At 54.9% G+C, this 27,143-nt stretch overlaps 1 protein-coding gene across 8 annotated transcripts; it reads left to right on the forward strand.

Moving 5' to 3' along the window:
* On the forward strand, positions 1-26,335 carry SIRAL2 (SIR2 antiphage like 2). 8 transcript variants are annotated; one of them, XM_028115405.2, is made up of 10 exons: positions 1-162; positions 8,904-8,998; positions 11,049-11,104; positions 11,889-12,144; positions 15,265-15,486; positions 17,513-17,641; positions 18,903-19,188; positions 21,133-21,165; positions 22,024-22,107; positions 25,119-26,335. In XM_028115405.2, exons 3-10 carry the CDS (start codon positions 11,058-11,060, stop codon positions 25,136-25,138), a joined length of 1,077 nt encoding a protein of 358 aa, XP_027971206.1. In that variant the 5' UTR covers positions 1-162; positions 8,904-8,998; positions 11,049-11,057; the 3' UTR covers positions 25,139-26,335. The 8 variants fall into 8 exon arrangements, with proteins under 8 accessions (XP_027971206.1, XP_027971210.1, XP_027971205.1 ...); XM_028115409.2 differs by having other exon boundaries at positions 11,892-12,144; XM_028115406.2 differs by lacking the exon at positions 1-162 and adding an exon at positions 8,104-8,792.
* The last annotated feature ends 808 nt before the right edge of the window (positions 26,336-27,143 follow it).

Genomic DNA, 27,143 nt, shown 5'->3' on the forward strand with positions numbered 1-27,143 from the left:
CTTATCTACCCCGAGAACGCTCAAGGCAGCCAGGTGGCACCACCTCTCAGTAATTTCCCACAACTTGAGAGAAGCTGCGTGTCTCTTGCAATAATCATGATGGCGCTTTCCACACAGCGAGGCTCCGAGGGCTGACTGAAGGCGCACGGACCAAGTGCTCATGTGAGTGCCCCGCACCACACAGGGAGCCCACCTCTGCCTTGTTTACTCCCAAGCCAGGGTCCCCCGCAGTGTCTTGGGCCCCCGGACGTTCACAGGCTGAACGGCAGACGCTTCCCGGGTGGGCTGGGGGATGTTAACAATCAACTTTAGAACTTTAAAAATAATGCTGAGGAGAGAAGAAATAATCACTAACTCCCGGCTGGCCCGGGCAGGGCAGGGAGGGCGGATCTGGGAAGGCTGCGCAGAGGAAGTGTTTTTTGATCCAATCGGGTCTTATTCAGGGAAGCTGACTTCCAGGGGCAGACAAAAGGAGGAGGTGGCCGCCCGAGTAATAGGACTGCGTGCTCCTGTGCCAAGTCCATGCACGCATGACCTTGAGTTCGCCCCAGCACCCACGTCTCACGGACGCAGACCCTGGGGCACAGAGGGGACAGGCCACATGGGCCTCGGGGACCGAACCCCAGCCGGTGCCACCCTCAGCCTCTGGGGAAGCGCATTTCTGGATGAGGGGAGCGCACGGGGAGGGCCCTCAGGCCTTCACCAACACCTGGGCCCCAAGCGCCGGCTCCGTGCGAGCTTCTGGGGACCCAGGGACGCCCGTGGAGGGCAGGGAGAGAGAACATAACAAGCGTGCGTAGCTTCTGAGTTCGAAGGGCTCTGAAAAAGCAGAGCGCGGGGCTGGGCAGAGGACCGGCCACTCCGGGTGGACAGGACTCTGGCCAGCAACGCGTGTTTGGGGCGCGGAGCGCAGCCCGGGGCGGGTGAGCTGAAGCCGCGCACAAACGCCGCGCAACGCGCGGCAGCCGAGCGGCGCTTCCGGCCTCACGGAAACGCTCGCCGCGTGCCTGCAAAGTGCGCCTGCGCCCATTTTGCAGACGCGAGAAGCGAGGACGCGCAGCCCGGCGGGTTCAAAGGCGCGAGTTCTCCGCGCGCCCTCCACCGCGTCTGCGCCGGAGAGCCCGAGGGGGCGGGACTCCCGGGGGCGAGGCCGGCGGCCGGGGGGGGGCGGGGCCTTGGCCTCCGCGGGGCCGTTGGTTTCGGGGCGGAACCTCCGCGCGGCGACGGCGGGCGTGCGGGGGAAGACTTTGCGGCGGCGCCGCGGCCGGCCACCGGGAGCGCGCCGGCTGAGGGCGACGCGGCGTCCGCTCCCGCTCCGGTTCCGGCCCCGGGTCCCGCCCCGGCTGCGCGCGCAGCCCTCCGCCCGCTGGCAGCCCTCCGCCCGCCCCGCCCAGCGCGGGGAGCGCGCGGCCGCCCCGAGACCCGGAGGCGAGGTGGACCGCTGAGCGGGAGGGCGGCGGCGGCGGGAGCTGGCCCCGTAGGTGAGGGGGGCCGGGCGGGGAGGCCCGGGGGGCCGGGCCCAGAGCCCTTTCGGTCCCGGTGACCCCTCCCCGCCTTCCCCGGGGTGCCCCCAGCCCCCGAGACCCTGTCGCAGTCCCTGGCCACCTCTGCCCCTGCCACTTCCAGGACTCCGGAACCCCGAAACCCTTCAGGATTTCCCCTAGACGCCCGGACCCCCTGAGGGCCTCCTGAGATTGCCCGGGGACCCCCCCCCCCCGAGCCCGCCCCGGGTCAGCCGTCCGGGTGCGCAGGCCCCCGGTGCCCTCGCCCCCCGGCCACCTCCCAGAGCCCGGGGCCGCCGTCCCCACCCCGGGGCTCCCCCCTGCCTCTCTCTACCACCTGCTCTGAGCGTCCAGTCCCCGTTCGGCTCATCTCCAGGCTGGGTTTCTCAAACCTGAGTTCCAGGACCCCCGAGGGGCGTCTGTGACAGTCTTCCCTGGGGTGTGAAAATTCCTATAAAAGAAGTAGGGGCATCTAATAGGTCACCTGATGACCCTTTGTAACCGAGCAGGTGGTGTGATCTCGGCCCCCACATTTTCATTTGTGTTTACTGTTGCATTGAGGCTGGAGCAGGGACAGTGTTTAACTTTTAATGCTTTTTGGTGAGACTCCAGTGGCCTCGCAGGAGTCTAGAGAACCGATCTGAGCTCCTGGAGGGAGTTAGGGCAAATCAGGCTTTGAGCTTGTCTCCTTGGCTTAATTTTTTCATTCGTGGAGCTTTTTTTTTTTTTTTTTGAACGCCCGGTGGTTTCCAGGAATTGGCACTGGAGCTGGAGATGACAGAGTCCTTGCTCTTGGGGCCCCATGAGGGTGGGATGGACTGGGGATGGTTAAGCAAGTAGGTGATTGTCACAAGGTGAGAATAACCGAGTAGTGGCCTGGAGCCCAGCTGGGGTGGGAGCCCAGTTCCCGGGAAGCGGTGTTCTGGAGGGATTTGGAAGCGGGGGGAAAGCGATCTTGAAGGTTGAGGTTGAAACGTTTGCCACAGTCATTCCAGGGAGGGGGGCGGGGTGTGTGTGTGTGTGTGTGTGTGTGTGTGTGTGTGTGTGTGTGTGTGTGTGTGTAGAGGTATTGCCACAAAGCATTGCAGATTTTGGAAACGTGTGGCTGGAGCAGAAAACCATCCTGGGGGACAGCTGGAGATGTATTGCTTCGTTAATTGAAAAGGTCCTCAGGGTAGTATTAGAGGGAATCCTAAGTGGGGTGAATCCGTTGTTCCCTGAGGCTCATGCCCTTGGTCCTTTCTTGAATTGCTGCTTCTCCTGCCTCCTGAGGAAATGGTGATGCAGCTCAGGGCTGAAGCAAGGTAGGAGTTGGTCTGTGGGGAGGACTGAGGGAGATTCCAGGGAGGCCAGAATGGGGAAATCCGGAAGTTTGGCAGAGTGCAGGGTTTGGGACGCGGAGTGGCAAAGAAGGGGGTGGGTGAGGGGGGTCAGGATGCAGGCACGGAGTCGGGGCCTACGGAGGGGAGGGAAATGGGTTTTGTGTTTATGAACAGTCGCTGGTTGTGGCAGCGGAGGGGGGCGGCTCTTGTCTGGAAGCTGGCTGAGAGATAGAGGGTCCCGGACCGGGGTGGTGGCAGGGGTGACTGTGGCTTCCTCAAGCATGGCTGTGCTTCTCGAGTCTAGACCCCGGAGACTGCTGTTCAGCCCTTTCCTGTCGGAGCCTACACTCTGCCGCCTGGAAATTGACTTTGGAACTTACTAGTCCCTGTGGGAGAGGTTGTGTCCTTTTGCCCAAAGGGTGGGTGGTCCCGAGGGCTTCATCAGGGTAACTGCTTGTCTGTGTGTCACCGTGAGCCCCACAGCCACGCAGGAGATGCGCACGTGGCACGGGGGGCAGCGTGAAGGGGGCAGGAAGAGAAGAAACAGGATAGAGGTTGGAGGTTGGACTTAGGGGCCCTGAAGGGGAGGCAAGTTCAGATGCGGCCTGTCAGAAATGTCCCTCCGGAGACCGTGTGGGGCTGGCAGCAGGGTGGTTCTCCGTCGTCCCCACAAGTCGTGAGGATGTAGGCAGTGGCCGAGGGCATGGGATTTTGTGTGGTGGTGAAAACATTCTGGATCTGTGTTCTCCGAGGCACTGGTCTCATGAGGCTATCAGGCACTTAAAATAAGGCTGGTGGGACTGAAGAACTGAATTTGTAGATTTATTTAATTTTAATTAAATCCAGGAAGGACAGCCAGTCACATACAGGGTGTAGTGGGAAGCATCCTGTTTTAGGCTGTGTTCTTTTAAATGTTACCCTTTTAATGTTTCCAGCAACCCTAGGAGACTTGAGATAGGATTCCTTTTTTTACAGGTAAAGAGAGACCCAGAGTAAGTTACCTACCCCTGTGTTAAGTAGTACAACCAGCGCCTGGTTGTTTGAACTACGAAGTCTGGGCTCTTTCCTAGAGACGCTGCTAGAGCCTAGAGCCTCTCCTTGCTGGGAGGGTGAAATCCTTTTGAGAGGTGGCATTGGTTCCTGCCCAGCCCTGCGCGTCTGGTCTGTCCCCGCTGAAGTCAGCATGGACCGTGCGGTGTTGAGCCGGCCTAGACCAAACAGAAAACTGTTGGGAGCTGGTGGTTTTGCCTGCAGCCTCTTAGACTTCCTCACGGCAGCTGCTGTTCTTAGCATTTCTGGAAAATGAGCCGTGTAAGGGAGCCGGTGAAACTGCTAAACGCCATGGTTATTTGTGAAGATTTGGTGGTAAAAAGAGGTGCCTTAGTTGCAATGAGTGCTTTAGAGGAAGTTTTGGACTCACAGGGGAGCAGGTAGTACCCAGGTTGGTGCAAGGTTAGGGGCCCTGAGCCCGGAGCGAGTTTCTAGCTTGTCCCTAACTCCTCGGGGGGCCGGGACTAAGTCACTACCTCCCAGAGTCTCCGTTTTTCACTGCTCTAAAATTAGGGCATCTGGCATCCCATAACCATTTGGATCCCTCCAGCTCTAGGATTCTGTAATGTTAACATCTCATTAGAGGTTTACTTTCTAGAACACCTCTTATTTTTCTTGGGATGGCTAAACGCTGGTGGGTCAGCCTGCCTTTGGCCTTTGTGGTGGTGTGTCTCACCATTATTGGCTTCTCACTAAGTAACGTGTCTATTTGAGTTAATTCGACGTGTCTCATCTGATGGACACGCTGTGAAACAGAGAACACTGGTGGTTGGCGCGGTTGCTGGTAAAATGTCAGGTATATTTGTTTGCCGTTCTGAGCTGCACTCAGGTCAGGAGAAAGCGCACAGGACTGTATTTACCATTGGTGACTGGCCTCTGGGTTTGCTGTTGGCCTCGACAGATGAGGGGCAATGGTAAGGACTGCTTCGCAGGGTTCTTAACAGGATTACGTGAGATAATGCATGTCAAGAGCCAAGTACTTTCCCCTGAATCGAGTAAGGGTACAGGAAATGCCAGTAACTCATGTTGCCATTGTAACCAAACTGTGACTTGGACATTTCCTATGAGTGGTAGGTTTTGTTGTTTTCTTCCTTTGGGATATATGCCCAAGCAACTCTGGAGGCACTGGTTTCAAGAAACAAATGAATACGTTATAACTGTTAAAAATAAGCATTTTTTTCCCCCTGTGGTAGCTTATTTTGACTGCATTTAAAAAGTGATTGGTCAGTTGTCATGTGTTCAAATTAAGGTTTTGTGTTTTCTGTAAATTGAAGAAAAACCGATCGTCCCAAAGATGCCTTGTTAGTAACGGCTGGGAGGAAGTCTAAGCAGAACTGTGGCTAAATGAGTATGTGGTCGAGCTGGAAGCCCCCAGATGTTGAGGGTGGTCCGCCGCTGCGCCAGTAGTTTATAGCGGTAAACATTTTACAGCTGATTAAGAATCTTTGGGTTGGTGGACTCGCCTGAAGTTTTCACAGACAGCTGACACATTTGGAAACAGGTTCAGAAAGGTGTCCCTGCTGGGGAAGGGGTGGTGTTTCCCCCTTGGTGGCCCCAGTGCTGCCTCCGTTGTGGTCTCTGGGCTAAACCTCTCTTTTGCAGTTCTGGAAGCTTGATTGTTGTCCATTTGCACCTTGTTTCCAGATCAGGTGGACCTAGTCATGCTAATCAAACTCGCCAGAAGTACCTTTATCACTCCCAGATGATTCATATGGGCTTGGAAGTACGGCTGTCGGATGTCCTTGGAAGCCTACTCTGGTTACCCAGTGATTTCTGCTTCTGTGCCCCCCCCACCCCTGAGTCCACATGGGGGGCCAGGTTGCTATGAAAAAGGCAGTTTGGGGCGCCTGGGTGGCTCGGTCGTTGGGCGTCTGCCTTCGGCTCGGGTCGTGGTCCCGGGGTCCTGGGATCGAGCCCCGCATCGGGCTCCCCACTCGGTGGGGAGCCTGCCTCTCCCTCTGCCACTCCCCCTGCTTGTGTTCCCTCTCCCGCTGTGTCTCTCTCTGTCAAATAAAGAAATAAAATCTTAAAAAAAAAAGAAAAAGGCCATTTGTGGGAACCCCATCGGAGTAAAAGGAGGGGACGGAGTTGACCAGCAGTGTCGGTGTCAGGAGCTTTGGGAGCCGCCGGAGGGTGCTGCAGGGGGGAGCCGCACCGGGAAAGGCTGCTTTATGCTTCCCAGGGCTCCAGGCCCGCCTTGGTGGAGCGAGGGTACAACGGCTGGATTTTGGCCTCCTTGTAGGACATCCCAGTCCTTAGGAACCACACTGGTTCCATGGATTACACTTAATACTAGTAACAGTCGACCCTTGAACAACACGGGTTTGAACTGTGTGGGTCCACTTACACACAGTTTTCAGTAAATCTGTTGGACGTTTATTTTGAGATTTGCGACAGTTTGGAAAAAAAAAAAAACCAGACAAGCTGCATAACTTTGAACTAAAACATTCAGAAAAAGTTAGGTATGTCATGAATGTGTAAGATATTTGTAGGTACTAGTCTGTTTTATCATTTACTACCATGAAGTCTACACAAATCTGTTATAAAAAAGTTAAAACTCATCAAAATTTATAGACGGTACATGACTTCATTCTCAGTGGAGAGAAAATGTAAACAAACGTAGAGATGAAGTATCAAAACGTAACTGCATAAAATTGACTGGAATAACCCTGTCCGGCTGTCCGTATTTTGTGGCTAACGCCTGTTGCGCATGTGGGGAGTTCGAGGACTGCCCGATCTGCCTGAAATGGCTTGTGTGCTAATCTCGCCGCGAACGGTTCATCTCTCCGTAAATTTTGTGTCTCAGTAAGAAGTGATCCCTTGTGGCTCTTGCTATTAGTAGTTCAGTTTTTGGGGAGTCAAAAGTGAGACGCAGATTTTCAAGCATGCACTGTGCTTCTAACCCGTCCCCCCGCCGCTCCCCCAGTCTCCTGACTTTTGTGAGCAGCACATCGTTACATCATTTCTCAGCGTGGGTTACTGTGTAACAGTAGCAGGTGGTAGTCTTGCTAGTATGTTCTACAAGGGCGTGCCTGGGAAAGCATGGTTACTTACAGTCGCACACAGTGACCAGTGTCAGACTTTTCCCACATGTTCTGGGAGCATCTCATTCCATCACTCTGGGGATCGACTACAGGTGAAGTAAAAGCTAACATCTGGAAACTTCAGCAGATATTTGCAGCATCCCCTCTCCGGCTGTGTGAGAGGAGTGTATTTTGCGTATACATCTAAGTTCAGCCCTCTTCCCCAGTAACCAGGTGTTACACAACTCAAGAGCTCCCATCTCGCTGCATAAAACCCATTTAGAGAAAAAAATGAAGAGGTTTTTCTAAGGATACTTTTGAGGACCCCACAGATTCGAAATTGTGGTTTGTGCTTGTAAAAGTGAAAGTGTAGTTTGTAATAGAAAGCAGTTCGTTTCAATTTAACTTTTTTGTTACGCTAATTTAATAATAAAGACTATTCTGGACAAACGTTTTCTCCGCCCCCCTCAAAACTGTGGTTTGGAGCCCTCGTCGAGCTGTTCATTCCTTTTCTCTTCTCTTGACACTTTTGTCATCATCCTTTCCCATCCCTGGGCTCTTGTTGGCAGCGGACAACAGGGTAGTGAGCGCTTCGGAGGTCACTTCTGTGGATCAGCATCTGGGCCTGGTTCCGCGGGTCTTCGGCAGGCCTCCCTGGGATCTCCTGGAGTTGTGATCTGGCTGCTGGACTGGCACCGAATAGCCCCAGGCAGCTCCTGACGTGTTGGGTGGACGGGTGCTGGGGTGTCTTGACGGTGTGCCTCAGCCCTCCCCTGGAGGCCATTCACCCTCCCGGGAGGCGGGACCATGCTTTCCCAGGCCCGAGTTCCAAGACTGCTGGCCCCAGAGTCAAAGCACAGGACTGTGCACAGGCGTGATGAGCAGGAGGCAGGATGGTAGGGGAAGGTCAGGAGCGGTCTGATACAGTGGGGTTAGGGAGTTGGGGGGGGGCTTTGTGTTACTGGCTGTAAATAACAAGGGCCGTGTTCATAGTTGATTCTCTTTTGCATTGGACTCAGGGTGATGAACGTTTGTTTCATGCTGGATGTTGGGGGTTCAAAGAATAAGGCAGTCTCTGGCTACTCTGAAGCTAGTTCATAATATGCTCATGATCTCAGGTTTGAAGCAGAAACATCCTGTGAGGACTTTTATTCATGGCTTTAGATGAAAAGGACAGAAACTGCTTCTACAGATCTGTGTGGGGCTGAGTTTGCTTTCAGAAAATGCTGATAAGTCCTTGGGAAAAAAAAAAGGGTTGCTATGAAGACTTGGCTTTGGGCCTGCGAACTGTGGTGACGGCACGGTCACCAAGGAAACCAAAAGATGCAGCTTCTAAAAGGTCTCTGAAGGCTTTTGTTGTTGCCTTCGTTCGTAGCGAAGCTGATTGGCTTAGCAAAGCAGTGTTGAGTATGGGAGCCGACTGGCAGAGGCTTGCCGCCCGTCCTGCATCTGGTACTAGTTGCTTTGGAAATCTCCTTGGCCCTTGGTTTCAGAAGAAGGAGCGATTTGGGGGTACTTTCTAGATTCTGGTGAGATTTGGCTCTGATGTGAACTCTGCCGGAAGAACAGGAAGTGAGGTCGTGTCTCTAGCATGCAGTCTTAAGAATGAGCTGTGGATGTCTAAATATGGGCAGCCGTGCGGCTCATCCCACTGTGTGTGCGGAGACTTCCTATCACTGGGGACTTCCCTGTTGTTGACTTTGATTCTTAAAGGTGCACAGTGGTGTGGAAGTCTAGAGGTGCATCTGCCTGTTGAGGTAGGAGCCTGGGATTCTGTTTTTTAAGTGCCGTCTGAGGAGCCAGCTCCTGACCTTCATCAAGCTCAGGCAGACAAAGAGGTTTGAGCATTTAAGCCAGCAGCAGACGGCACGGGAGGGCGAGCTGGGATCTGTTCTGTAAGTGTTCAGTGCTTATGGGGATAAGTTCTTTTGGAAAACTGTGGGATCACATAATTTTGGAGTTAAGTCTAGCCCACAGAAGTTTGAATTGTTCATACCCTTTTGCAGATGTGCAAATGCAGTATTTACGTTTCCAGTTTGTACGATAGTCCTGCATAGGACTCCACGAGCACAAAGTTGCACAAGAATTGAAAGAACTACAGGTAGGTTTTTAAAGGTCTTTACCACAGAAGCTGTTTGGGCCATTTCTTAAGTCTTTGGTTGACCAGTGACTGTTTAAAAAATACAATGCTGTGCAGAGGAGGCTGAGATAAAAGGCCCCTTCCCAGGAGTAACTATTCAAAGGGATGTGCATGATTTTGGGGGGCAGGGGTGGGAGGCAGTTGGATTAGTCAGCTGATAAGCATCTCATACTCACTTGTCCAATAGGATTGAGTAGGAATGAGTTTCAAGTTCTGTCCTGAAGTGGGAGGTTAAGAAAGCTGCCCCATTGGCATGTCAGAGCCTGAGCTGTTTGACTCAGCGAACTGAGCTTCCAGAACACCTTTCATAGGAGAGATTCTCGAGCTTTCAGAACTTGGTTAGCGAGAATTTGTATTTTATGCTTGTTAAAACCGAGGATTGGTGAATAGTTAGGTCAGCCATTGAAATCTCAGGGCTGGCATCCAGGGTTTCTTAATGTAGTGGAAAGCCCCAATATTTGTTATTTTCCGTAGAAGATATCTAGTATGTTAAAAAAAGATTTGACCCTGATGGCTCTTGTAGTAACTTTGTATCGGGAAGGAGGATGGAGTGAAGGCGGAGGACCAGCCCTAACTTTGCCAGGCTTTCCCTTTGGACAGATGACAGGCATCTGGAAGCAGCATTTTTCTTGCCTGTGGACTGAGATTTCTTAACATTTGGGGAAAGGTCACAGACACCATTGGGAGTTTGATGGAAGCTCTGAACAACCCCCCCCACCACCACCCCCGGGCAGGGGTGGGGCGGGACTGGACCGGATGGGACCGGATGGGGCGGGGAGGGCAGGGTGGGAAGAGGCATCCAGGCGTCCACACAGTTGTGTGTACATTGTCAGGGGACCCTCTTAGGAACCCATTTAGCTCTAAAATCTAATGAAGCCATAAGGTGATTAAGCCTTGTTTGCCTACCCTAGGAAATTATTTTTGGTGACCTGATTCTAACTGAGATTAAAAAAAACAAGACTGCACATGTAGAAAGGTGGTTTTCAGGCAGGGCACCCCCATATTCTGCTGACCATTTTTCTGAAAGGTAGTTTGCCAGTATGTGCTGAAATATTGTACTATATTCTTTAACTCAGCAATTCTCAGAAATCTCTCCTAAAAAAAAAATTCCAAAATAGAGAAAAATCTTTGTGCACAAAGATGGTTGTCAGGAAAATGCTTTTATTATAACGCATGGAAAAAAGTGGGCTGGACCTTTGGACTCAAATGTTGGGAAAAATGTAAACCATCTAGAGGCCATGTGCAAATGTTCCTAGCAGTTCTTGCTCATTTGGTAGTAGGGTTATGGGCTTTTTCAGCTTGATTTTTCTGTATATTTCCTTGTCTACAGTAAATATTCTGGAATTGGAGGAAAGTGATTCTGCAAAACTTATAGAATATGGAGATAGTTTGGCAATAGAGACCTAGCTGGTTTAAGATTCTTGTTTTACATAAACTAAGAATTGACCTTTTACTTATACTCTTTCTTTGGACTGGATTTGAGCATGGCCAAGGGGCTTGTGCCCCGGAAGACTTGCTGGGTGGGGCCGGGCTCCGTCTGCGCTAGGATACCGCACCCCACGGGGCACATAGACACTCCTGAGGAACCGCTTCCTGGCTTCACTCTGTTCGCCCACCTTCCCTTCCTCCTTCTGTGATGAGTCATTTGTGTTCGTGCCCACTGGAAACCCTTCTGGAGCAGTAGGGTCATAAAGGGGGTGGCAAGGGACACCCACCACTGCACGCCCTGCACCGTCCAGGTGGGATGCGAGTTCCCTTTTGTTCCTTTTCTGTCCAGTGCAGAGCTGTGGAGAATCTGCCTCTGAGGCTTGGCCTGGCCTGGTTGGAGGGACCAGTGGCTTACGAAGTCTGTGTTTTGTCTATGACATTTTTTAGGTATTCTAATTTAAATAAAGATCCAGGACCTTTGATTTTAATTGCAGCTTGAACTCTCTTCATATATATAATATATATAATAAAAGAACTTTTATCTGGGAAATGGAAGTCACTTCTGACTAATTTTTCTCTTTAGGATTTACAGATGGATCCAGTGGAAAAGACAACAAACAGAAGTGAACAAAAATCCAGGTAAATAAAGTCAGCTACACCGTCACACAGGTAGATGGCCTCTGTCATACGTCTCCTTCGGTGTTACTTGTATTTCTTTAGCACCTGTAGAGGTGAGCATGGAATGAGAACCTTGTGTCAGGAGGGAAGCTCGGGGGTCGTGCAGCCACCCTTTGCTTCAGCGTGAGAAATGTTCCAGAAGGCAGTTTTCTCTTTGCCCAAAGAGGTGACAGTAACCTGGTCTCCAAGCAACATGTGGTCCCAGAGTCAGGTCTGAGACGAGGCATGCCAGGAGTCACTGGCGAGCACTCTCTGACCCTCCGTGGACCACGGTTGGTTCTTGTTAAAAGTGTTGCTAGATCACAGGAGTTGTTAGCTTGGGAGGGGCTCGGGTGTGTAAGAGGCAGAAAACCAGCTTTGGCCAGGAATTTTCTTGTCACTGCAAGCAGGGATCATTTTGTCATCATGCTTGGTATTTACAGGCTCTTGGCAGCTTCAAAGGAATTAAAATTGATAGCTTTTTGTTCCCATATATATCACTTAAATGGGTGCTTAACACCATGGGGGCCTCAAGATGAGTAAGACACAACTGTCCCCAGGTCCTTAATGGAACGAGGATAGAACGTGTAAAATAATACACAGAAGAGAATAGTGCACAGGCTTTATCGTCCGGTGGTGTGCGGTAGGGGAAGGGCGTGTGGCCATGTCTGACCTCACACTTCACAGATATTCCTAGGCACTGTTTTTCCTTGTGGCTGCGATACTTTACGTGTTGACTTCTGTTCTCTCCTTCCGTTGTGTTAAGTAGAAAGTTTCTGAAAAGCCTCATCCGGAAGCAGCCGCAGGAGCTGCTGCTGGTCATCGGGACGGGCGTCAGCGCCGCCGTGGCCCCGGGGATCCCCGCTCTCTGCTCGTGGAGGGGCTGCATCGAGGCGGTCATCGAGGCTGCTGAGCAGCTGGAGGTCCTTCACCCGGGGGACGTGGCGGAGTTCCGCCGGAAGGTGACGAAGGACCGGGACCTGCTGGTGGTCGCGCACGATCTGATCCGGAAGATGTCCCCTGTAAGTCTTTTCCAGACAGTCGCTTCCAGGTTCCCTGGGGTAACATGGTTCTCGACTGAGTCGGTGAACCTGTGGCTCTAACACACACGCTTCTACGAGCCTCTGTTGTGCGCAGCTCTCGGCAGAGGGAGGCTGATGAGCCGGAAGTTTCAAGTCCGTTAGAATAGCACCTGTCTCAGCAGCGGTGATGCCAGGCGCACTGGGGTGTCGGGGGTGGGGGGGCGGTTCCTGAAGCGGCCCCTGCTAGCCTAGCCGGGGCCTGAACCCGTGCGGGGGCATCTGCGATGTCGCCGTGCTGCAGGATTTCATACTCCGTTAGTGGAGGGGTGTCCTCGAAGTGTGTTTTGGGTGTAAGCAGGCCATCCACGGATCTTCAGATGACAGGTGGTTCCTGCAAACTGTTGAGGATGGGAGAAGTTAGAGCTGCTTGTCTGCAGGTGGAAGTGATCTAGTAGAGAGGATGTACAGGAGACCGTCACCAAGGGATGCCCTCAAGTCGGGCGCTGGTGCAGGAGTGGGGGTTCGCCTCGGGCAGCTGCTTGGCCAGGTCAGCCGCCGGGAAGCCACATGACGTGGTAGAGGCTCGTGGCGGGTTTCTGCTCGCTACTTCTAGATTTGTTAAAGCACAGCAATCCTCTGAGAGTTCGGGGGGGTGGGTGGTGGGGGAAGGTGTTGGAGACGCTTCACAGAAAGCATGGAAAGGAGTCTGCACAGTCATCAGGGAGCCTGGGAGAGTTTAGCGGCCGTAAAGACACCCCCACTATTGGCTTCCACGTGATCACGTTTCTGTTTCCCACGTAAGCATCTGGCTGGCAGCCGCGGGAGAGCAGGTGGGTGGCCAGTGTTGGAGGCCTGGGCCCTGTCTTGCTGCTCTGCTGTCTTCATGGCATGGCCTCCGCCTCGTGTTGTGAGGTAGCCTCCCCCCTGGCTCCTGCCATGATGGTGTGCCTATCCAGCGAGGGGGACACGGAGCGGAGCTCCTGCCTCCTCCCCTCCAGGGCCTGATGAGGGAGCCACATCGACCACGTGGCTGTACCCAGCTTCCCAGAGCCTGGGAAGGGTTTTCAGCCCGGCAGCTTTCCCACGTGGGGGTGTTCTATTAATACGGGGCAACTGGGATCTAGGGCAGGGCTGGCCGGTTACAGCCCCGCCAAGCCTGGCCCGCCGCCCGTTTTGTAAATCCAGTTACTGGTACACAGCCGCACGGGTCATTTGCATGTTGTCTGTGGCTGCTTTCGTGCTGGGGTGCAGGGTCGAGTAGTTGTGACAGAGCCTGAGGCCCACAGAGCCTCAAACAGTGGCTCTCTGATCCTTTATGGACAGGGTTGCTGAGCCCTGTCTTGGGAGGAGGGGCCGGGTCCGTGGACAGAAGGGTGGGGGTGCTGGGCAGCGCCAGGGGCAGGTGGGGGGGCACATTCAGGTGAGGTGCTTCATTCAGAGAGAGGCCAGCGAGGCTGGCGCTTGTTTAACCCAGTTAGAGCTCCCATTCACATAGGACTTGCTAAGCGGGAGTTAAAGCAAGGCCAGTCAGGACTCTGGGGTCCCCCCGCACCACGCTGAGCAGGCGGAGCACGGGGCGGGCTGGGCGGCGCTGTATCCGAGTTGCCAGGAAATCCAGCAAAGTGCGGGAAGGGCGGCGAGGTGGTCGCGGTGACAGATTGTGGGGTGTCGGCTGCTGAGTGGGAGAAGTGGGGCTGGCGGGGAGACCCCCGGGGTTCGGGGCCGCCGAGCTGGTGGTGTGCTGGCCTTGACGGGGTTGGGGCAGCCCTGGGAGCCGGGGTGCTGCAGGGTCAGATGGTGGGAGCCTGGGCCAGAAGTTCTGGAAGGGCCCCGCTCTTGGGAGTGATAGGCGTGGGATGTGACCGGAGGCTGGGTGGCCAAGGTGGGACAAGGTCTGTGGGGGAGGCCACGATGCACAGCAGCCGTCTCAGGGGATGGGGAGGCCGGTAGGGGCTGTGCCAGGAGTACCGCTGGGGAGACTCGGCGGCGGGCCCCATCCGCCCCTGCCCTCCCAGGCCCGGCGGGCGTGAGGGCCTCGGGGATGGTGAGGGCCGGTTTCCGGCGCCTCATATAAGAAGAGGAAGGTGTGGGGCTTTCCTGCTGATGGGCCCACTGGGAACGAGGGAAGGGTTTCCAGGACTGGGGAGGGACTCGAGAGTGTCAGGGAGGGCGGAGAGCCCGGAGTGCTCACACGAGGCTCTTGTGGCCTGCGACCTCCACGGGGACGGAGTGACCTCTGACGGACAGTCCTGAGGGCGGGCCGAGGTACTTGGTGTCAGTGCACAGTCCTGGCTCCGTCCACCTCTCAGCTGGCGCTGGCGGGGTGGCTGGGGAGGCTCGGGCTTCCTGGGGCGCGGGAAACCGCCTGACCCCGCGAGCCAGCCTCCAGCCCACTCCCCCCCTTACAGCAGGGCCCCCCCGACAGGTGTGAGCATTTGCTGCTGCCCGATGCTTACCTGTCCTCGGGAGCCCGGCCCAGCCAGGCTTTGGTCCCCGCCACTCGCCTGAAGCAGCTCAGCTGCTCCGTCCAGAGGCCGAATCTCTCAGCAGTAGAGACCATGCTGGTTTTCCCCTAACTGGAGATGTCCTCTACACCCGGACCTCTGCAGCGCGGGGGGGGCGGCGGGGGGGGGATCTGAAGCCTTCCCTGTGGTCTTCAGAGCCTCACACGATCTGGTTGCGGATCGCCTCACCTGCTGACCTTACCCACACTCCTCTCCTGCGACCGGGGCCCCTTGCTCACCCTTGGACCCACCCGTGCTGTTGCTCCCTCGGTGCCTTTGCACTTGCTCTTTCCTCTGCTTGGGACGCGCTCTCAGAGGCCCCTCATTTCCTCATTTCTCTGCTCAGACGCCCCCTACCAGAGGCCCTCCCTGGTGCCCTTCGGCCCACCCAGCCTGCGCCCCCAGCAGCACCCGGCTTTGTTTCCCGTAGCGTTGGCCGCTACCGACATATCACTTACGATTTGTCCACGGTCTGTCTCCCTCCCCCAGGGTTTCATTAACTCGACGAGTCAGGGTTTCCTTTCTTCTAAACCAGCACCAGAACATTGCTGCTTAGGTGCTCGGTACTTGCAGAGAAGAGGGTGTTTTTAGTAACTTCTGTTCCACTTCTTTGTAGCGTACGGGTGACACCAAGCCCAACTTCTTCCAGGACTGCCTGATGGAGATTTTCGACAACCTGGAGCAGCACATCCAGAACCCGCTGGTGCTGCAGTCCATCCTCAGCCTGATGGAGAGGGGCACCATGGTGCTGACCACCAACTACGACAACCTGCTGGAGCTCTTCGGGCAGCAGCAGAGCAAGCCCATGGAGTCTCTGGACCTGAAGGATAAGACGAAGGTGCGGGCTGCGGGCGGGAGGGGGGGAGGAGGCAGCCGGGAGGGAGAAGGCAAAGGGCTGGCGGGGGGGCTGGCGGGGGGGCTGGCGGGGGGCTGGCGGGGGTGGGGGGGTGGGCGGTGTCTGCGCTGCTTGGGAGGCGGACTGAGCTTTCATTTTCTAGCAAGTTAGTGACCCTGAGCCCTTCCCGACTCCGGACTTTGCTCACCGCCCACCCTTGTCTTCGTTGTGCATTCTGTCCCGCGGGCTGCTCGTGTGCGTGGACTCCTCACAGGCCCGAGGTGTGTGTGTGCGGGGTGGGGGACGGCTAGGGGCAAGAAGAGTCCCGATAGCAAAATCGCCCCTGGTCCTAGTGCTGCGAAGCTTGGGTGGGCCCGTCCCCTCGTTCGCAAGTCGGGATTGTGCCATATGCCATGTGTAGCGTTTTTATCTTGATTTTCTTCCTTAATATTATACTTTGAGCATTTTGCTGTCATTAAGCTGTGTTTAAAAGCATGTTTGTAGGAGCGCCTGGGTGGCTCAGTCGTTAAGCGTCTGCCTTCGGCTCAGGTCATGATCCCAGGGTCCTGGGATCGAGCCCCGCATCGGGCTCCCTGCTCCGCGGGAAGCCTGCTTCTCCCTCTCCCACTCCCCCTGCTTGTGTTCCCTCTCTCGCTGTGTCTCTCTCTGTCGGATAAATAAATAAAATCTTTAAAAAAAAAAAAAGCATGTTTGTAAATGGCAGTGTCATCATCAAACCAAAGTATAATTGTCAGCCTTCCTCTGTTATCGTTAGCATATTTCCTTGATAATAAGTAACACTATGGTGAAAATCCTTATGCTTCCCTGTCTTTCTGTTTACTTCTTTAGGGTAAATTCCTAGAAGAGTTCTGGGGTCCAAGGGCCCGAGTGTTTTAGACAGATGATATGTTACCAGATTGCTTTCCAGAAAGATAGTAGCCAGTTTAAAACTTCATGAGCCACATGGGAGAGTATCCCCTTCCCATGGCTTGCGAACGCATGGTGTCACCAGAAAACAAAACACATTTCCCCCGTTGAGGTGAAAATTGGTGAACATTTTTACATTTTTGTTTCTCTCCTTGTTAAGGTTGATCATGATTTCATGGTATTGACTGTATTTCTTTTGTGACCTGTGTCCTTTGCTATTTGCTTCAAGATTTTATGTCCTTACTAATACCGGGCACCCCTTCCCTCCCCCACTTCTCGGCTCTGCCCTGAGGGTGGTCTCCCACCCTCCTCGCAGGACCCCAAGGCCTAGAGATGGCGCCCCCTCGAGGCCCCGAGTAAGAGTGCGGCTGCGGCGGGCGCAGACCCCGAGCTTCTCTTCCGCGGCTCTTCCCCGCTGCAGAGCTGGGCAGAAGTCTGGCGGATGGCCACGTGCTTGTGGGACAGCCCGCAAGTCACACCCTCTCCTGAGCTGTTAGTGACACGTGAGGGGACACCTGCTCTCCACCCCTGAGACCGGTCCCTTCTTTGAGGCCTGCTTGCTGTTGGGAAGAGCATCTCTGGAAATAGGCTGTCAGGGGCTCGTGGCGGAGGTGCCGGCCGGCTCATCTGTCTGGGTCGTACCACGAGGACAAACTGCAGCATGCGGGATATGCCTCTTTTTAAGGACTTTTGTTCTAGAGCTTGAAATCGGCGTAGAGCTATTTGATAGGTTATTTTTTTTTTTCCGTATCTCTTTTTTCTGGGTGTAAGCACAACACACACACAGCAGGCGTTAAAGCACAGTGTGCCCCTCAGAAGGGGTCGTCTCAGCCCCCTAAAGTCACCAGTCCCGACGGTGTGTTGGGTGTCGGGGGCCAGAGGTGGTGTCCGCACGGCCGTCTGTCCGTGCCGCCGTGCTCTCCGGCCCCACCGGAGCACCAGCACCAGTAGCCCGCTGGCGCTTGGGCTCTGCAGGTAGCATTGTGAAGCGAGGCAGCTCCCTGTTCTCTCCGAGGTCGGTTGGAAAGACCACGCACCCAGTTTCCTCTTCTGTTTTAAGTAACACGCGGTTTTCCCCTTTGTCTTGGCTTGATTTTGACAGGTCCTTCAGTGGGCGAGAGGGCACATCAAGTACGGCGTTCTTCATATTCACGGCTTGTACACAGACCCCTGCGGGCTGGTCCTGGACCCGTCGGGGTATAAAGATGTCACACAGGACCCAGAAGTAATGGTACGGCCTGCCTTCATTAGGCATTGGTTGTGTCCCTTGGGACGTGGTGGCCACTAGGTACTTGGTGGCCGTCCGGGCGGTCTCCTGGCCTCTAGGCCCACCCGCCCTGCGGTGCACACAGCTGGCCCTGTTCGCAGCTGGCTCTCCAGGCGCTGGCGCCTCGGCCGGATGCCCCGTGCTCACGCGCTGAGTCCGACTGCCCCGGGCGGCCTGCGGGGCCCTGCACCGACCGTGCGCACTCGCTCGGGGAGCTCCTGCCGCCGCCTGCGTGTGCGCACGGCTTCAGGCACCTCCTTTCTCTGCATGGCAATCTCTCTCGCTTTCAAAACCTCATTTTACAACTTCATTCTCTGGGAAGCTTTTTTGATATCCTGGAGAAGACGAAGAGTGGAAAAGCTGCTTTTCAGCTTTTTGTAAAGTCTTTTATTAGCGCATTTAGAAACCCCGGTATCTTCACTGAGTCCCTGGTCATCTTGGGTCCGGCGCTCTGGTCCTTGTGCTGATCCCGGCCTGGGGCGCACCTGTGGCCCGGCGGGTGACTGGACGCCGTTGGGGGCTGAGAGAGGCCTGGGTGGACACGGGCCCTCTCGCTAAGGTGTTGGATGTCTGAAGCGGTGACTCTCTGCTGCGTGCCTGAGTGGCCCCCTGAATCTTTGCCACCCCCTTTGCCCGGCTCCCTTGGGTCACTGAGCTCTTCTGCCCTCACTCCCGAAAACCCTGTTCTCCTGACAGCAGCCCCCCGGCTCCCGCCTGTGATCCGTGGAGACACACCAGTTCCCGAGTGTTCCATGTGCACGATTCTGAACAGAAACAAATGGAAGGTCCTTATTTCGTGTTTTAAGAATTTAAAATTATACATAGCCCCAGAAGATCTGAGTTGAGGGGCTGCACCACAGGATGGGTGGCCGGCTGGCTGGGTGGGGTGGGCATTAGGCTCTCCTCACTTGGAGGCACATCTACACCGGACCTGACTGGGATCTGCACCCGTTTTCCCACCTGGGAGAGGAAGGGGCTCCCATGAGCACCGAGCAGGGATGTCCGTGCAGCGTGGGCCTCTGTTTGCTCGCCTGCGGCGCTGGGCTGACGTGAACAGCACGTCTGGAGGGCGCGCTGCCTCTCTCACTCTGTCCCCGGCGTGGCTAGTGGGAAGGGCCTGTCACTGAGCCACCTTCTAAAGGTGTAACCTATAGCTGGCGGTCGGGCCAAGGATCTCGCTGTCTTTAGGATGAGTGTTCCAGGCTCTTCATTGGTTTTTCCATAGGAAGTCCTCCAGAACTTGTACCGCACCAAGTCCTTCCTGTTTGTGGGCTGTGGAGAGACCCTTCGTGACCAGATCTTCCAGGCCCTCTTCCTGTACTCGGTGCCCAACAAGGTGGAGCTGGAGCACTACATGGTCGTGCTCAAGGAGAATGAAGACCATTTCTTTAAGCACCAAGCAGACATGCTTTTGCATGGGATTAAAGTCGTGTCCTATGGGGACTGTTTTGACCACTTTCCTGGCTACGTGCAGGACCTTGCCATTCAGATCTGCAGGCAGCGCAGTCCAGGTAGGGGTTTTCTTTCTCGACCTTTCCAGGTACGAGAATGATTGAGTTCTTTCCGGTTTTTCCTTTTTGTTTTGAGATACAATTTACATGCTGTAAAATAAAACGGAGATGTAACTTCCGTACCACTAAGTTCCCGAGCCCTCTGGTGATCTTAAAAAGGTGTGTGTGCCAAATAGAAAGCCGGGGTAGTTGGTGTGATGGTGACCTCTGTTCACAGGACGTGAGTGCTTAAAGCTGTGCCGACGGCAGTCCGAGTTTATTCCCATTTCAGATGACTCGCCTTGCATCCGATTACCTTAGCCAGGATCCAGCGCCCTGCCAGTGTCTGCAGGGGAGACACCGAAGCTGGGAAAGTGCAGAGTCCTCATGCGCCCTCATGCCCTCACTGCGTTTTACAAGTTAAAACTGCAGAGGCACAGATGGTCTCACGAAGACTTACATCTTTTTGCACATAACATCTTTACTCTGTTTTTTTTTTTTTTTAAGTAATTAAAGTAATTCTCCTGGGCCCAGCTTTTGGGGAACTGCCAGGAATGACCAAGATAATGGAGCAGGTTTTAAATTGGTCATCCTGACATAGGGCAGTTAATGGCTTTAAGTTTGGGGTCATAAAACATGGATGACGGCAGACTTGGAAAGGTCTGGACTGGCTGGATTGATTGATTGATTGATTGATTGATTTATTATTTATTTTTAAGATTTTATTTATTTTTTGACAGAGAGACAGTGAGAGAGGGAACACAAGCAGGGGGAGTGGGAGAGGGAGAAGCAGGCCTCCCGCTGAGCAGGGAGCCCGATGCGGGGCTCGATCCCAGGACCCTGGGATCATGACCTGAGCCGAAGGCAGATGCTTAACGACTGAGCCACCCAGGCACCCCTGGACTGGCTGGATTTAATTACAACAAGAACCGAGCCCTGCTGCACCGGGCAGGGGAACTGGGTCGGCCACATAGCCACTGCATGTGCCCGCTGTGACCTCGAAGACTAGAGGGTGCCAAGATCACGGGTAACTGGATGCACATGGTCCAGTAGCGTCGTCTGTCCCCACTAGTCCTAGTCAGAATTGCCAGGGGTTAGCCTGTGGACCGGCTCAAGTTGCATCTCCACGGAGGAGAGTAGAGTCAGGGCACTAGTCCGTTTCTGAGGCAGAGAAGGAGCCGGGCCGGACGCTCGCTGGGCCACACTCCGCTCTGAGTTTCCCCTCCTTGAGACCTTCATTGTCAGTCTCAGTATCCATGGCCACTAACAGGTGAGTTGACAGGTGGTGAGACGAGCTCAGAGATGTCAATCACTTGCCCAGGTAGTTCCCAGAGATTTTGGAGCTGGGACTGGAATCCGGTGTGTCCCAGACAGGCCCCCGGGCCTGGCTCTGGAGTGGGGCAGAGGCGCTCCCCATCCTGCCCCTACCCACGGCCTCTCCTGCCACTGCACGCACGGCTCCCTGGAGGACCAGGACCTCATGGACACCCGCATGAGCGCGGGCCCCTGGGTGCCTTCCTGGCCCCGCGGAGGCCGCGTTCCCAGACCCTGGCAGCTGAGTGGATCTGACAAGCTGTCGGGGCCGAAAGATCTTCTGGACTTATAATCCGTGACTGGGTCCTTAAGGACATTGTCCTCACGTTCGTGAAGGACCTCTCCTGACTGGAGAGGTGCTGTCGCAGCACTGACAGCCATGACTGTGACAGCGGGTGCCCTTTCTCCCTGTGTGCCAGGCTGGCCCAGCTGCGCCACGCGCTGACCTCCCGGTCCTCACGCTGACACTGGTTGGAGGGGGGGCGCTCGCTGGCCTGTGGCCCGCCCCGGCATGCCCGAGCTGGCATCCAGGTTCTTGGTCACTGTCGCCCTGCCTCTCTGAGCAGACCTGGGCGCCATCCCCTCCTCCGGCTTGAGGACGAAGAGCCTGCGAAGTCTCGGTTTTGCTGACTGTTTTCCTTTCTTCTCCAGATGCTGACCGAGTGGACAGCACCACACTGTTGGGTAAAGCAGATCTTGATTTTTACCAGCCTGGTTTTTGCCTACACGTTCCATTATCTTCCTGCCACTGTAGAATCGTGAAAGTGTTTCTCGCAGTAAATACCTAGCCTGTTGTAACCCGGCCCCACCAGACATGGGGACCAGCGGGGCCTCGGGATGGTCCCTGCGACAGTGGAGGGATTAAAAATGTGTCCCTCCGGCGGGGAGGCGCAGCGTGAACATGGCTTGTGTGCTGGCACCTGAAAATGATTTCCCGTCCCACAAGCAAGAGTTGCAGGGCAATCCGAACGAGATTCGATTCGTATTTTACCATGGGGTCTGTGGTGTAGTAGCTTCGTCCCATCCCCTTCCAAAATGTTCATTGCAAAGGTTCTGAGCTTTTGTATAAAATTTTTCTGCGTGCTGCTGGTTGGCAAGGTGAAGGTTCTTGTCGCTAGGCTCAGCTCTGGCTGTCAACGAATCACGAGCTAGGACTGCGCTCGGTCACGGCGGTGTCCTCCTGTCGGTGGCCTCGGGACCTCGGCGCCAGGCCGTCTGCTTCGGTCAGGCAGGGTGCGGGGCAGGGGGAGAGGGGCCTCTGGGCACCACCCGGTGCTCGGCCTTCAGTGTAGGGACCCCGCAAGTGTTGCGCTCCGCTTTCCATCTCTGCCTCCTTGCCCTGCGGAGGGACACCTTTATTAGAGTCACGCTGTCACTTACACGTGCCTCCCACATCCACCTTCTCTTTGGGACAAAGCGTCCCCTGTGGCGTCTGGCATGGGTCGCGGGCCGGCGCCTCAGTACAGTCAGATTTATAAACGGGTCCTTGAAGGGTGGATTCTGGAAGAGATCAGCTTGTAAGTAAAGGTTTTCCTCTTTCAGGGAATGCGTGTCAGGACTGCGCCAAGAGGAAGCTGGAGGAGAATGGAATGGAAGTCTCCAAACGGTCCCGCCGGTCGGACGCGGGTACGGTGCTTTCTGCGCAGCGGGGCCCCCCGCGTGGTCAGGGGGCTGGCGGGGTGGCGGGCGCGGCCTCGGCTGGGAGTGTGTCTCGGTGCTGGGGGTCGCGCACCAGGCCAGCAGCACGCCCGCCGGGTCACCCGGTTTCATGGAGCGCACCTGCCACTCAATCACGGCCAGTTCCCCGAGCAGTGCCGGTGGGCACTCAGGGCTGCCCGCTGTCCCGACTTACGTCCTCTCAGTCTCCAGAAAAAAACACTTCAAATCCTGTTTCTTGTTCCCTCCGTCACAGACTGAGATGTTCGGAAACCGATGATCTAAGTGGGTCAGGCCTGTGGCCTCCGGGAGGGGATCTGGTGCCGCTCACCCAGCCCGGCCTCCCTCCGGGGCCCAGGGCGCCTCATCTCTAGCTGCCCAGGTCGCGGGTGGGACTCCTGAGTCTGCACCGGCCCCTGCCTGCCGCGCCCCCTCAGCCAACTCCCCCCTCCGAGCCGCTTCTCTGCGGGCAGTGCTGGATGCGTGGTCACGGACCGGGCCGCAGCGAGCCCCCCGGTCTGCCTGTCGGTTGTCTCAAAATTGGAAACAAGAGCACTTACTTTATTAAAACAGCGCAGATGTTTTTTTCCTGGTTCACCGACTCGTGTGCCGAGTTAACGGGCCCGGAGTCGTTTGCAGGATGTTCTCAGTATCAAAGGCAAATGCGTTTTTTGCTTGTTGCATGTTGGAGTTGCTGGTATTGCCTTTTATTTTTTGAGGCATTTCTAGATTTCTGTTTGCCTTGTCCAAAAAAATCAACGTTTCACGGTGTTTTACTGTAGCACTCTCTCAGTCATACCGCCTGCCCCCCTTTCCCGAGACCCTGACCTTCTGCTCCGCTCCAGGCCCAAGCTGCCCTCCCTCCTGGGCCGCTGCTGCCTCTTCTTTCTCCTGCCCAGGCCCCTGAGGGACTGTGACAGCCCTGTGTGCGGCGGGCTGGCTCCCCAAGGCCCGGGGTGTCTGTAGGTGTCTTCTCGTGGTCCTTACTCTCCACGCACGGTCGGAGTGTGGGGTTGTGCTTCCTACTTCCCCGAGGGACTCCGCTGTCTTACGTGTCCTGGTTTCCTGTTGGGAGAGGGTCTGTTGCCAGCTCAGGTCTCTGTGACCTGTAGGTGACCCGTTGCTTTCCTTTCTGGAAGCTTTTAGGATCTTCTTTTTCTTTTCTCACATTCAAATTTGATGAAGGTATATTTAGGTGGAAATCTTTTTTATATACCTGGCTCAGTTTTCAGTGTTCTCTGTCTTCATCAGCGATCTCTGTGTCTTCAACAGACTGTTTCTTTTTTTTTTTTTTTAAGACTTTATCTATTTGACAGAGAGAGACACAGCGAGAGAGGGAACACAAGCAGGGGGAGTGGGAGAGGGAGAAGCAGGCTTCCCGCCGAGCAGGGAGCCCGATGCGGGGCTCGATCCCAGGACCCCGGGATCATGACCTGAGCCGAAGGCAGACACTTAACGACTGAGCCACCCAGGCGCCCCTCAACAGACTGTTTCAACAGCACATGTTCCTCATGATGTAGAAGGAAAATGCAGTGTCCCAGCACTGCTCAAACATTACCCCCCACCCCAGGGCGTCATTTAAATGTTGAATAACAGGGACCTGACATGTGACATGCTTCATAGCCCTAGATATTCTTAGTGGGTTATCAGAGAGGTGTTTAAGGGCATTTTGCTTATGTTTTCTTATTTAAAGTAATAAAAAGTTAACTCTGTTATCTGAACATCCTCAATCCCACTGTTTTCAGGAGTGGAGTAGAGTCAGATACCCAGGGAAGCCCCTGGTGTCTCTAGAAATTTGAAGAGAGATCACAGTCATGGCCAGGGGGGTGGGGGAGGGGAGATGCTCTGAAAGAGAGTAAGTCAGAAAAGAAGAGCTCCCAGAAATTAACGGTAACGCTCTCAAAATAAAAATTTAACCGAAAGGCTACAACATAATTCTGAGAACGTCCCAGGAAGTTTTTGAAAAGATAAAGACTGAAAATGAACATGAACGCATGAGAAAAACGGCGGAAATCGATCCAGGAGGTCCAACCAGGACGAAATCGAGGAGCAGGGAACAGAGTCGGAAGGAACAGTTGAGGAGACCGCCCTCACCGCCCACCGCCCGGCTGGAGAAGCAAGGACAACGCCGCGTGCCGTGGGCAGAGTGTCGCCGCTGAGTGGGCCTGGCGGCAGGGGGAGGCGGGAGGGGGCCTTCCGGAGGGCTCCGGGCCGCCTCTGCAGCAGCTCCTTTGGCACGCACAGCCCTGTAGGGGGGGATGCTGTTTCCCTGGCGTTTCGAATACAGTTCTTTCCGGTCTTTGGCAAATATTTGGAGTGTGAATTCAGCTAGTGGGGATATCTGTAAGCAAATGAAAATGAAAAAAATGAAATGAGCGCTTTGATCGTTTTGCTCCAGGACAGGTGGTTTTTCCCACCGGTCCCTTTCCCACCGCTTGTTGTCGCCCTGTCTGGGGCCGCTTGGTCACTTGTGATGGTGAAGAAGGCAGGGCCCGTGGTGTTGCTGTGGCTGCGTATGCGCGGCTCCCCCTTCAGGGCCGCCCCCGGGCAGTGGGGCCCCAGGGGATCCCCGGATGCCAGCAGCCCGGGCAGGCATGTGTCCTCAGGGAAGCCCTCGGGGTCCCCGGGGGCTGGAGAGCGCAGAGGAGTGTGGCCGGCTGCCGTCCTCCCTGCCCTGCGGCGGGCTCCTGCCATCCACGTGGTGACGTGCCCCCCCCCCCCCCCGTCGGGTGGCCACCGCCCGCCCCCGGTCCTCCGGGAAGGGAAAGGGCCACATCTGTGCGTCGAGATTTCCTGACGGTTGTACGAGTCCCAGAGCCATGTCTCTGGGCGGCGGTGGCTGCTTCCGGAGGGGGGCACTTTGAAAGTGTTTAGCGTGGGAGAAGAGCCCTAGACAGTTCCTGAACTAGAGATCCTCTGCAAACCCTCCTTTAAGCTGAATTTTAACATTTTCGTATTCCTTCTTTTTGTTGTTGAAACAGATGATGCTGGAGGGTCTTGAAATCTTTAAAACCAATAAAATCTGCAACTTGAAAACCAGCCTTCTGTAACCACAGTGCCATAACCCAAACGATGAGGAATGTTCGGAGAACTCTGCGGGGGAACTCTCCCGCTGACCCCTCCCGCACCCTGAAGAGCCGTGGGGCTGTGCGGCCTCGGGGGCTGCGTGCAAGTCCCACCGCGGGGCGTGGCTGCTCGGGAGGTGAGGCGCAGCCGTCGGGGGGCCGCTGTGCGGCCGGCGGCCAGCTACCTCAGGGACCACGGCGGCGGGAAGGGGTCCCGGGCTCCGGGCTCCCGCGCCACACGCCCCCTTTGTCAGGGTGGTTTTTCTAATAAGAAGGGGAGGGTGAGGACTGTCCAAGCAACAGTAGTTGCCAAAGAGGGAAGAAAAAAAAAACAAAAAAAACTAGACACTTAAATTTTATAATTTTTATGTGGAAACGTCTGTTACCGTGGAGAAAAACTTAGAAGCGTCTGTTGCATTGTTGAATAATAGTAAAGCGTGAGCCGGTGCTCGTTGGAGGCACTGCATCTGCTGCCGAGAATGGGATGTTTTGAAAAAGACCAGCTCAGCGGCCTTCTTTGGAATTACCTAATTTTAGTGACTTTAGCTCCCGGAACGGCAGGCCTGACCTCGGCGGAGGGGCCCCGGACGGCAGCTCGGTGCCGGCCGAGTCCGCACACTGGCGAACAGCTGAGAAACGGCAAGTGGAGCACAAGCCCAAGATTGCAGCTTTTAGTTAGAGTGTAAATTCCGTTTTCCGAGTTTTTATTCTGTGGGGTAAGGTCCAACCTTTCCGTTCGTGTCTTAAAAGTCTCTTGCTCCGGCCTCCTTGGGGTTCGCACGCAGTGAGGCAGGCAGAGCCTCTAGAGGGCCTGCGGCCTGGGAGCGCTCAGGGTCAGCCAGGGCGGCAGAAGGCCGCACGCGGGGAGCTGCTCCGACTGTGACCCTGGCGGGGACCCTGCTCACTTTCCCTTTCAGAGGCTGCTATTTTTGATGTGGTTTCTTGCCAAATCCCATGACACTCCCCATCAAAGGCGCTGGAGCTCCCCCAGGTAGAAAGTTAAGAACAGAAAACACAAGGTTGGGATGTGTTGTGAATGAGAGAGAAGCCAGAGATCCGCTTAAGACTTTTTTTCTTTTTGAAGCATGAAAAATCTTATGTTACTCTGGTCATAAATAAAATTTTAACTTCAACTTTGTGTGCTCAACTTTAGTTATGACAGGGCTTGATGTGATGTAGTTAATGAGAACGTTTATCCTGAGTTATCAGTTGGGAAGTCAAATGACTACTTGAATGTGTTTAAATTTTTTAAAAAAAGCAAATGTTTAAGTTGTTGGTTTTTTAAAGACACGTTTACCGAGTGCAATCAGGGATGAATGAATCTGAAAGTTGGTTAGACACAGGGTAGACAAGCATGGAAAATGATGTGGAAGAGAGGATATGAGACTGGAGAAGTGGAACCAGCTCAGGATGAGCATCGAGTGCCTCCTTGCTGTCATGAACGGGGGCATCTGCGGTCAGTTCTGCTAATGCTCGTATTAAAATGCAAATGTCTTTCAACAGGATTGATCTGTCAGACAATTTGAGCAGCCCTCATTTGCTTGGGTGTGATTTTGTCGGTGAGGAACACTGGCTCGGGGCGGGGGGGGGGGTGGTGATGACAAGAAGGCCCTTTGGTAGCAGCGCCCCATCCGTACCCCCCGTCGTCCCGCGGTTGGCAGGAATGGGGGTGCGTGGTGCTCTCACAAAACAGAGCGTACTTTGTGGGATCACTGGGAGTGAGAGCAGCCCAGGCAGTGAGAAGGGACTGCCCTGAGCTCATGGGGCCCTACGGGACATTTCAACGTGAAGTTGATGTTTTCCAAGGCAGAGGAAGTCTGTGATTTAGAGGGTATTGCCGATGGTTTCTTAAAAAAAGGAGCAGAGGACAGATCGGGGGGCTTCTGCCTGCCATGTGCAGCTGCCAGAGCTTGGCGGGGTGAGGGCAGGAAGCGTCTGCGT

The sequence above is a fragment of the Eumetopias jubatus genome, unplaced genomic scaffold (assembly GCF_037043125.1).
Source record: "Eumetopias jubatus isolate StellerSeaLion01/CBP00866 unplaced genomic scaffold, mEumJub1_p1.0 scaffold_8, whole genome shotgun sequence".
NCBI lineage: Eukaryota > Metazoa > Chordata > Mammalia > Carnivora > Otariidae > Eumetopias > Eumetopias jubatus.